The sequence below is a fragment of the Macaca mulatta genome, chromosome 1 (genome assembly GCF_049350105.2).
Source record: "Macaca mulatta isolate MMU2019108-1 chromosome 1, T2T-MMU8v2.0, whole genome shotgun sequence".
Classification (NCBI taxonomy): domain Eukaryota; kingdom Metazoa; phylum Chordata; class Mammalia; order Primates; family Cercopithecidae; genus Macaca; species Macaca mulatta.
In genome coordinates this window covers 164,725,934-164,738,157 of record NC_133406.1, presented here as the reverse complement: position 1 = coordinate 164,738,157, position 12,224 = coordinate 164,725,934, and the positions used below count along the sequence as shown (strand labels likewise).

Below are 12,224 nucleotides of genomic sequence, written 5' to 3'. Positions count from 1 at the left end.
TGCTTCAGCTTCCCGAGTAGCTAAGAGTACAGGCAGCCGCCACCACACCCGACTAATTTTTGTATTTTTAGTAGAGATGGGATTTTCTGCATGTTGCCCAGGCTGGTCTCGAACTCCTGACCTCAGGTGATCCACCCACCTAGGCCTCCCAAAGTGCTGGGATTACAGGCGTGAACCACTGCGCCCGGCCACCATCTTCTTTTCTAAATCAGTTCTTCCTGGTTTCAGTGAGTAGCTCCATATCCAACCTCTTTATGCAAGCTAGATACATGAAAGTCATTCTTAACTCTTACCTTCCTTCCATTCAGTCATCAAATCTGCCACGTCTCCTTCCTATAGACCTCTTGGATGTATCTGCTTCTTCTATCCCCATGGCTGCTACTGCAACCCAGGATACCTTAATTCTCTCATCTCATTTCTTATAAGATCCTCCTATTTGGTCACCCTTCTTCAACCTTGCTGTTTCTAGCCTCTTCTTTACATTGTTGCCTGAGTGATTGTTTGAAAACATACATCTGAGCGTATCACTCTGTATTCATTTCTTAATGTGGATATAAAACATCACCACAAATTTAGGGGCTTAAAACAACACTAATGTATTATCTCACAGTTCTGTAGGTCTGAAATCAGTTTCACTGGGCTAAAATCAGTGTGTCAGCAGGTCTACATTTTTCTGGAGGCTCTGGAGAGGGAGTACATTTCCTTGCTCTTTCCACTTTCTAGAGGCCGCCTACAGTTCTTGGCTCTTAGCCCTTCCTCTATCTTTAAAGCCAGAAGTAGAACATTTTCCTTTCCTCTGACTTCTGCTTTTGTACTTATATCTTCTCTCTCTGACTCTGATCCTCCTGCCACCCTCTTGTAAGAACTCTTACGATTACACTGGGGCCAAGAGACAATCCAGGATAATCTCTCTGTCTCAAGACCCTTAATTTAATCCCAACTAGAAACTTCCTTTTATCAGTTAACATATTCACAAATTCCAGGGATTAGGAAGCAGATCTCTGTGGGGAACTGGGGAAGGGTGTTGGTTACTATACTCATCTGCATAAAATCCTTCAATCTTTTCTCTTTAGATTCTCTTCTCACAACTTTTAGATTAAAATGCAAACTCTTCCATATAGCTGTTTTCCTGTAATCTCTCACAGCATCTCTTGCTACTCCTCACTCTCCATTCTGTCTTCTAGTCTAAATGAACTTCTATAAGTTACTTGAACATATCTGCTGTCATTTTCTGGCCTTGGAACTCTATAATTTTTGCCTAGAATACCTCCTCCTCCTTCCCTGCAACTCCTTCTCCCAGGCTTCTGTAGCTACTGCAGTTCATCTTTTACCATTCCAGTTTAGATGTGACTTCTGCTACAGGCCTTTCTGATACCCCAAGTCAGTGTTAGGCATCTTTAGTACATGTTTCATGTAGTATCTTGTTATGAAACTTATTTTACTGTATTGTAAATGCATATTTTGTTGGATAATTCTCATATAAGGCTAGGACATAACAGTTTAACATATTTGTTAAACTATTGATTTGCTGTTGAATCTGTTGAAATTGTTTTCTGTTATTCCCAAGACAATACTGTTTGTATGATAAAATTTTGATGATAAACTTGGATTTTTTTAAACTTTAATTTTCATATATTTTAAGTTTTTAAATTCCTTATGACTGAAAATTTCAAATTGATATCTATAAATAAATGTTTCTCTGTTTTCTATATCTTTTTCTGTCCTTTTCTTTTTTTCTTTTTTTCTTTTTTGAGACAGAGTTTCACTCTGTCACTCAGGCTGGAGTGCCATGGTGCAATCTCAGCTCACTGCAACCCTGCTTCCTGGGTTCAAGTGATTTTCCAGCCTCAGCCTCCTAAGTAGCTAGGATTACAGGCACCCACCCCCACACCTGGCTAATTTTTGTGTGTTTAGTAGAGATGGGGTTTCACCATGTTGGCCAGGCTGGTCTCAAACTCCTGACCTCAAGTGATCCACCTGCCTTGACCTTCCAAAGTGTTGGGATTACAGGTGTGAACCATGTTTTCTATGTCTTAATGGTTTGTAATTTATCTTAACACACAATAAAGTAGGGGAGCAGGGCATAGGGCAGAGTGGGAGGGTAATTTTTACAGTTTATTAAAATACGAGAATCTAAACCTTTAAAAAAAAAAAACCCAGTACCTCCTTTATTACAGACATTCTATAGGTGTTAGGGATAAAAAGATGAGGAACATTAAGCTATATCTGTCCTCAAGGACCTCACATCCATGTTAGGGCAATAGAACTCTAATTAAATAATTTTGATACAATGTGATAAATGCAATAGCAATTGAGTAGTTCATGGGAACACAGAGAAGGGAGTTGGGATAAAGACAGAATCCAGATGGGATTTGCAGGAATAATATTTCAGCTTTGTCTTAATCTTAAAAGAAGGAGTAGGATTTTAGCAACAGGAGAATCCTAGCAGTGATATTCGAGATGAAGGGAACATGCCTGTGCAATGTATGTTGATGTCCATAGGAGTAATGCAGATGTTTTTTGGATATAGTGGTTAGGATAAAGATCTGGTATGCATGCCATTGGCTATGATCTTGACCAGTCATTTCCTTCCCTCTCTCACTTCCTTACTCCCTCCCTCCCTCCCCCCTCCCCCTCTCTCTCTCTCTCTTTTTTTTTTTTTGTTCTCTCTTTCTTTCACAGGGTCTCCCTCTGTCACCCAGACTATAGTGCAGTGGCACTATCATAGCTTACTGTAATAAACCTCTGGGTTCAAGTGATCCTTTTGCTGCAGCCTCTTGAGAAGCTATGTCTACAGGCCTGCACCACCATGGCTGGCTAATTTTTACACTTTTTGTATAGCCAGGGTCTTGCTCTGTTGCCCAGGCTGAACTTGAACTCCTGACTTCAAGCAATCCTGTCATCTCAACCTCCCAAAGTGCTAGGATTGCAGGCACAAGTCACCATGCCTGGCTGTACTTAGGTTAATATAAAAGAGCTAGCTGTATTTAAGGATTGACCAGTAGTTATTTATGACTTAAAGCCTTGGGGAATGGCAGGAAATGAGGATTGAGACTAGACTATGAAGGGCCTTTTTATAATGCTAAGAAGTTTAATTTTTTTCCTCAGGCAATATGGAGCTAACCATTCTGAACCTAGAGAGTACTGATCAAATCCTGTTTTAGAAACATTCTGGTTGTAATGATAGATTTGGGGAAAGGAAGAAAGAGGAGTCTGGAAAGAGAAAGAGCAACATAAATGAGGGTTTAAGAGAGTCTGACTAGTAGAATCACACGTAAAATGTCATAATAGTATTGTGCCATACTGAATATAATGAATATTATAACCGCAATCTATTCAGCCTATTCTAATTTTTTAAACTTTTGGCGAAAAGAATCAAACTCTGTAAAATATTTGAAGAGATTTATTCTGAGCCAAATATGAGTGACCATGGCCCATGAAAACAGCCCTCAGGAGGTCCTGAGAACGTGTACCCAAGAGAGTCGGAGTACAGCTTGGTTTTATATATTTTAGGGAGGCATGAGACATCAATCAAATACATTTAAGAAGTACAATGGTTTGGTTCAGAAAGGCAGGACAACTCAAAGCAGGTGGTGGAACTTCCAGACTATAGATACATTTAAACATTTTCTAGTTGACAGTTGGTTGAGTTTATCTGAAGACTTGGGATTAATGGAAAGGAATGTTCAGGTTAAGTTAAAGGATTATGAGGACCAAGTTTTATTGTGCAGAGGAATCTCTCAGATAGCAGACTTCAGAGAGAGAGCAGGTTGTAAAATGTTTCTTACTGGACCTGAAAGGATGCCTGGCTCTTAGTTGATTATCTTCTGGATCTGCAAAGAAAGGAAGGAAAACAAAGGGGTAAGGGGATTCTCTATAGAATGTGAATTTTTCCCACAAGAGACTTCGCAGGGCAATTTCAAGGCACGGCAAGGAAGTATATTTTGGGGTTAAATATTGTATTCCTTGTTTCATAATGTTATGCCAGAGTCAGATTGAAAAGCAAGTCACAATATACAGGGCCAAATAAAACCCATCTGATGAGAATCTATGATTTGTAGGGCATACCTCCCCAGACCCCTTAGGTAGGAATTTAGGCCAGATAGAAAATCAGAGCTTAGTCCTCAAAACACAGTTTTAACATAATGAATTACCATAGAAATGGAAAATTAGAAAGGGGACAGTTCTAGAGGTAGGCAAACTGAAAACTTTCAAAAGACGCCTGACAGTTTGAACAGGTAGCAGATTAAATAAACATTTTCTTATTTTGTGGGTATCTTTTTTTGAGGGGAGACAGAGTTTCACCCTTGTTGCCCAGGCCAGAGTGCAATGGTGCAATCTTGGCTCACTGCAACCTCCACCTCCTGGATTCAAGTGATTCTCCTACCTCAGCCTCCCAAAGTGCTGGGATTATAGGCATAAGCCACCACACCCGGCTCTTATTTTGTATTTTGAGGGATAACAGCATGACACCACTTTGAGAAAGTGTTAGTAACTCTACACAAAAACTTTTAAGGTTATATATTACAGTGATAATAACCATGAGTCCTTAAGAAACAGTTATCATTATTTACTGTATTTCAAGTATGGGGAAATAAGTACATTTTTAAACAGTCTCTGTTAAATGGTTACAGTTTATTACTTATTTATATTTATTTTTATTAATTTTTTTGAGACAGAGTCTGGCTCTGTTGCCCAGGCTGGAGTGCAGTGGCACAATCTTGGCTCACTGCAACTTCTACCTACCTGGCTCAAGCCATCCTCCCACCTCAGCCTCCTGAGTAGCTGGGACTACAGGTAGGCACCATTACACATGGCTAATTTTCATATTTTTTGGAGAGACAGGGTCTCACTGTGTTGCCAAGGCTGGTCTCAAACTCCTGAGCTCAAGTGATCTCCTGTCTTGGCCTGCCAAAGTACTGGGATTATAGGCATGAGCCACCACACCTGGGCTGAAATGGTTAAAAGTTTTTTTAAAAAATACCTGGGGATATTTAAAAGAGATGGATTACAGTTTTCTATAAGTTTATTTTTGCAGCACACTATAAGCTGGAAAATAAATTGAGAAGAATAAAATAAGTTTTTGAGTGGTGGTAAATGCAAGACACTTTACACATTGTCATAGTCTATTTGTGTTGCTGTAATAAAATACCTGAGACTGGGTAATTTATAAAGAACAGTGATTTATTTCTTACAGTTCTGAAGGCTGGAATCTGCAAGGTTAAGGGACCTGTATCCGGTGAGGGTCTTCTTGATGCATCACCCCATGCCAAAAGGCAGAAGGACAAGAGAGCACACATACAAGAGAGAGAGGAAGGGGAGCAAACTCATCCTTTTATCTGGAATTTACTTCCAGAACCCACTTCTGTGATAATGGCATTAATCCATTCATAAGGGCAGAGCCCTCTTCACCTAATCACCCTTTAAAGGTCCTACCTCTCAACAAGGTTGCATTGAGTTTAAGTTTCTAACGCATGAACTTTGGGGACACATTCAAACCATAGCATTCTGCTCTTGGCTCCCCCAAATTCATGTCATTCTCACATGCAAAATAGGCCTAAAGTCTTAACTCATTTCAACACTTACTCAAAAGTCTAGAATCTCATCTGAATCAGATATGTGAGACTCAAGGCATGATTCATCCTGAGGCAAATTCCCCACCAGCTATGAGCCTAAGAAATTAAACAAGTTATCTACTTCCAAAATGTTGGGACAGGCATAGGATAAACATTCCCATTACAAAAGGGAGAAATAGGCAATAAGAAAGGAGTAACAGGCCCAAGGAAATCAGTTCAAACCTCACAAGGAAAATAACAGTAAGTCTTAAAGCTGAAGAATAATCTTTTTTGACTCCATATCCTGCATCAGGGGCACAGTGGGTTAGAAGTTGGACTCTCAAGGCCTCAGGCAGCCTCAGGGCTTAGTCCACTCAGCAGCTCTCATGGTTTGCAGTCTCATGCCTATGGCTTTCTCAGACTGGAATTACATGCTGGTGCACCCTATAGTTCTGTGGTCTCAGGGTAGGGAGGTGGGGGGTGATTACCCTACTCCCATGGCTTTACTAGGCATTGCCCTAGTGGGGACTCTGTGAATGATGGCCTCTGTCCTATGGCTCCACTAGGCATAGTAGGGGCTCTCTGTGGTAGGCTGTCTGTGGTGGCTTTGCCCCATGATAAGTCTCTGCCAGGGCCCCAGGCTATCCTCAACATCCTTTGAAATTTAGGCAGAAGCCACCATTGCTTCATACCTCTTGCATTCTGTGTGCTTGCAGAATTAGCACCACGTGGAGACTGCCAAGATATACAGCTTATACCTTCTGGAGCAGTGAGTTGAGCTGCAGCTGGGCTCACTTGAGCTACAGCTGTGGTGGCTGAGCAGTGCTATGCCAGAATTGAGGGAGCAGAGTTCCAAGGTGCTGCAGGGCAGCAAATGCTGAGGTCTGACAAGCACCTCGCTAGAAACCTTGCCCTCAAGGTCCTAGCTTCCCTAGATCTCTGAAATGTTTTTGGAGTCATTTTCATTGTTTTCATGAATAGAACCTGGCTTCTTTCTATGCTAATATTTTTATCAATCACTTGACCACACCCTTACTATCCTCTCCTGAACATATATTTATGTGGCCAGGCTGAGAGTTTTCCTATTTTTTTATTCTGCTTCTTTAAAAATTATAAATGTCATCTTTAAAGTATTTCTCTCTTCTCTCATTTTACTGTGAGTCACTGAAAGAAGTTATGCAACATCTTGAATTCTTTGCTGCCTAGGTAGTTCTTCTGCCAGATATCCTAGTTCATTCCTCTTAAGTTCTGCCTTCCACAATGTCCTAGGACATGGATACAGTTCTGCCAAGTTATTTGCAACTGTGTAACAAGGATGGCCTTTACTCCAGTTTCCAAGATTTTGTCTTTCAGTTCCACCTGAGTCCTCATCAGAATGGCCTTTACTGTCCATATTTCTACCAATGTTCTGATCATGACCCCTTAAGTAGTCTTTACAGCATTCCAGACTTTTCTTACATTTCTTTCCTTTTTCTGAGCCATCACTAGAATTGCCCTTAATGTTCTGTTCATGGCAATCTGGGTTTTTTTCTAACCTGCTCCTCCAAATCCTTCCAACCTCTACCCATTCCCATTACTCAATTCCTAAGCTGCTTGCACAGTTTCAGGTATTTGTTTTGGCAACAACCCCAGTCTTGGTACCAATTTTCTATCTTAGTTTGTTTTGTGCTGCTATAACAGAATATCTGAGACTGAGTAATTTATAAAGGACAGAGATTTATTTCTTACAGTTCTGCAGGTGGGGAAGATCAAAGTTGAGTGGCTCACATCTGGCGAGGACCTTCCTGCTGTGTCATAACATGGTGGAAGGGCAAGAGAGCATGCATGCATATGAGAGGAAGGGAGCTGAAATCATCCTTCTATCAGGAACCCACTCTCATGATAATAGCATTAATTCACTCACAGAGGCAGAGCCCTCGTGGCTTAACCATCTCTTAAAGATCCCACCTCTCAAGACTGTTGCATTGGGGATCAAGTTTCCAACACATGAACTTTGGGGGGCATATTCAAACCGTAGCACAGGTATTGCCTCACTTAATTCTCACAACACACCCTGGGAGGTAGATGTTATCAGCATTTAAAAGATGAGAACAGCTATTGTTTACAGAAGTTAGGTAACTCTTGGGAAGGTTATGTGGTTAGTGGTTGAACTATACTTTTAAACCAAGCATCTTTTAAGTATCATAAAGAAAAGTAGAGATCAAAAAGGTGAGAATAAAATTATGATAGACAATCTCAAAACCAGAGAAGTAGAGTTTCAAGAAGGAAGGTAAGTCGTGTTGCTATAATGGAATACCTGAGGCTTGGTAATTTACAAAGAAACGAGTTTATTTGGGTCACAATTCCAGTGACTGGAAAGTCTAAGAGTATGGCATTGGCATCTACTCGGCCTCTGGTCAGGGCTTTCATCATGCATCATAACATGGAGGACAGTCAAGGAGGAAATAGACATATGCAGAGAGCAAAATGAGGAGCATCCTCACTTTATAACAACCTGTTCTTGTGTGGGAACTAGTCCCTTTCTGTGTAAACTAATCCAGTTTTATTAAGGGGTTAACTCACTCATCTCAGTAGGAATGGCACTAAGCTGCCTGTGAGAGTGGAGCCTCTGTGACCCAAATGTTTTTCCACTAGACCCCACCTATTAAATGTTTTATCTCCCAATATTGCCACACTAGGAATTAAAGTTTCAACATGAGTTTTGGTGGGGACAGGCAAACCACAGCAGAAGGGATGGTTAGCAGCATTAAATTTTGAGGTGAGATTGAGTACTCAAAATTAACAAAAGGACATTAGAATTTAGTTATATTCATTTTGCATGTAAGATAAAGAAGACAAAACAGGTAATATTTGCAGGTAGAACTGCTCTATTTTATTCTTTGAGGATAGTATTTTACATAGTCAATATTTTCAACTGTACCATAAAGTTTAAATACTCACATTTGTTTGTTTGTTTCAGTTATATCAAGATTTCTTGATACAGAGCAGCTTCTTTCTGTTTTAGTCCAAATTCCAAAGCAAGACACGGTATGTTTTTGTATACATTTTGTATTATATTATTATACATTATATGATGAAACTTGTCTTAATGTAATGTAACAATTGGAAAATATCAAAATGTTTTGGGAAAGTCCTTCATTATTGATATCTGGAGTATTTTATGCCATTGTAGAGGAAACTTTTTTCCTAATGTATTTTTCCTGTATGTTATAGTGAAATTTAAAATTTCAGTCAGGCATAGTGGCTCATGGCTATAATCCCAACACTTTGGGAGGTCAAGGCAGTTCAAGACAAGCCTGGGCAAGAAAATGAGACCCCATCTCTACAAAAAATCAAAAAATTGGCTGGGCATGATGTTGCATGCCTGTAGTCCCAGCTACTGGGGAGGCTGAGGTGGGAGGATAACTTGAGCCTTGGGAGGTCAAGGCTACAATGAGCTGTGTTCGCATCACTGCACTCCAGCCTGGGCAACATAGTGAGGCCTCGTCTCAAAAAAAAAAAAAAGAATTGTTTTTTAGATAGTTAAGGAATTGGCCTATTTTTACTGATCAAATATTAAGGAGTTATATATAATTTTCAAAAGTCTTAGACTATAATAATATTTGCCTAATAAATAACTAAAATATATTAAAGCTGAAGAGTTTCGATTCTTCTTAAAAGTGATCACTATGTGAAGTTTGATTAGTCTTCAAATACTATTATTATTATTATTATTTTTGAGATGGAGTTTCTCTCTGTCACCAACGCTGGAGTGCAGTGGTGGGATTTTGGCTCACTGCAACCTCTGTCTCTCAGGTTCAAACAATTCTCTTGCCTCAGCCTCCCAAGTAGCTGGGATTACAGGCACCCACCACCATGCCTGGCTAATTTTTGTATTTTTAGTAGAGATAGAGTTTCACCATGTTGGTCAGGCTGATCTTGAACTCCTGACCTCAAGTGATCTGCCCACCTCGGCCTCCCAAAGTGCTGGAATTACAGGTGTGAGCCACCACGCTTGACCAAGTCTTCAAATATTCTTAACCTTTAAGAATGAAACAACACCTTTACTGGATATTTTTCAAATTTAAATAGTGCTTACGGGTACATTCTGTAAAGAAAGTAATAGCTTTCATTCTTCCGTTTATGATGAACGGAAGAATATTTACTATAATGAAATACAGGTATATTTTTGCCCATATGCGTAAAAAGAAAAGAAGTCTTGCACATCAATAAAATTTAATTTATAATTTGATGATATTTGTAAATCCATTGAAAGCTAATCTATGTTTGGGAAGCCTTTTTGTATTATAAAGAAAATACTCTTACAGTTCATTTATAATAAAAGCATCACTAGACTGAAAAGCTTTAGCTGTTGGGCAGGCACAGAACTGAGTTTCCTTAAATAATTGAAGCTGCTTATACTTCAATATTTACAAATGGAAAGTAACCTAAAACAACTGATGTTTGGAATTAAATTAGCAGCCCTCATAAAATAAGTTTGGAAGTATCCTTTCCTCTTTAATTTTCTGGTAGAGTTTACATAGAACTGGTATTATTTCTTCCTTACATATTTGGTGGAATTCACAAATGAAGCCATTAAAGCCTGAAATTTTTTTGGTAGGAAAGTTTTTAACTATAAATTCCACTTATTAAATAGGCATAGTGCTCTTCAGGTTATCAGTTTCTTCTTGAACGAGCTTTGGTAGCTTGTGTCTTTCAAAGAATTTTTCATTTCACCCAACTTTTCAATTTATCAGCATAAACTGTCTCATAATACCCTTCTTATATCTGTAAAATTGGCAGTGATATACTCTCTCATTCCTGATGTTGATAACTTTAATATGTTCTCTGTTTTTCTTAATCAGCCTGGCTCGACGTTATCAATTTTATTGGTATTCTCAAGGAACCAACTTTCTATTTCATTGGTTTCTCTTTTTTCTCCTGTTCTCTATTTCACTGATTTCTGGTTTTATCACTCTTTTTTCTGCTTACTCTGTGCCTACTGTTCTTTTTTGAGGTTGTAAAGGAGGAAGCTGAAGTCATTGATTTGAGACCTGTTTTCCTTCTAATATAAATATTTTAGTACTATAAATTTCTCTCTGAGCAATGCTTTAGCTGTATTCCACAATGTTAGATATGTTGTGAATTCTTTTTCATTCGAAAAGGTCAAAACACGTTCTAATTTATTTTTAAAAATTCTTTGATGTACGGGTTTTTAGAGGTATGTTATTTTATTTACAGTATTTGGGGACTTTCCAAATACCTTTTTGTTACTGGTTTCTAACTTAATTCCCCAATGGTCACAGAACATGTATTAGATCATTTTAGCTTTATTGACATTGTTTTTATGGCCCAAAATAGAGTTAATCTTAGTAAATATTCCATGTGAACTTGAAAACCATGTGTATTTTACTGTTGTTTGTTGGAGCGTTCCATAAATGTCAGTTTGTTCGAGTTGTGTGGTAGTGTTCTTCAAATCTCCTATATCCCTAAGGTGTTTTACATTTTTGTTGTTGTTGTTGTTGTTCTTTTTGTTCTATCAGTTATTAAGAAAGGAGTGTCAAAATCTCTAAATGTAATTGTGGATTTGTCTATTTTTCCTTGCAGTTTTATCAGTTTTTATCTAATGCTTTTGGAATCTTTGTTATTAGGTTCATACACATTTAAGATTGCTATGTCCTCTATAAATTGAGACTGTTATCATTATGAAATGACCCTTTTAATCCCTAGTAATATTTTTGCTATGAAATCTACTGTGTCTAATATTAATATAGCCACTCTGGCTTTCTTTTGGTTAGTGTTGGCATGGCATATCTTTACCATCCTTTTGCTTTTAACTTATTTTTGTCTTTACATTTAAAGAAGGTTTCTTGTAGGTGAGATATAGTTAGATCTTAACTTTTTGCATGCAATCAGAGAATACCTTACTTTTAATTGAGGTATTTATTACATTTATTTATTACTTTTATTTACTGCTTAATAAGATTATTGATATGTTTTATTTAAATATGCCATTTTTTTCTCATCTGTTTGCTCCCTTTTTTCTTTTTTTCTGCCTTCTTTTGTATTATTTTTTATGATTCCATCTCATTTCCTTTGTTGGCTTATTGGATATAACTCATTGCCTTTATCAGCTTAATTATTGATTTAGGGTTTATAGAATACATCTTTAGGTGAATTCAGTCCATTTTTGTTTATTTTTTATTTTATTTTTTAAGACAGAGTCTTGCTCTGTCACCCAGGCTAGAGTGCAGTGGCACCACCTCGGCTCACTGCCACCTCTGTCTCCCAGCTTCAAGTGATTCTTGTGCCTCAGCCTCCCTAGTAGCTGGGACTACAGGCATGTCACCATGCCATGCTAACTTTTGTATTTTTAGTAGAGATGGGGTTCCACCATGTTGGCCAGGCTGGTCTCAAACTCCTGACCCCAAGCAATCCACCTGCCTAGGCCTTCCAAAATGTTGGGATTATAGGTGTGAACCCATCAGACACAGCCTCAGTCCACTTTTAAATAATATTATAATACTTTACATATGATATAAGAGCCTTGCACTAGTATACCATCATTTCCCTCTTCCCTACAATTATGCTATTATTGTAATAGGTTTAACTTCTACATATATTTCACAATTCATTTTTAAAAATAAGACAGCTTTATTGAGATGGGATTACATAGATTACAATTCATGC

At 38.4% G+C, this 12,224-nt stretch overlaps 1 protein-coding gene across 1 annotated transcript in view; it reads left to right on the top strand.

Annotated features, from left to right (window-relative positions):
* Positions 1-12,224, top strand: part of MSH4 (mutS homolog 4) — a 114,621-nt gene that overhangs the window by 42,279 nt on the left and 60,118 nt on the right. Inside the window, exon 8 of the mRNA XM_015142713.3 lies at positions 8,515-8,582. Coding sequence (XP_014998199.2) covers positions 8,515-8,582 — 68 coding nt within the window. The remainder of the gene's footprint in view (positions 1-8,514; positions 8,583-12,224) is intronic.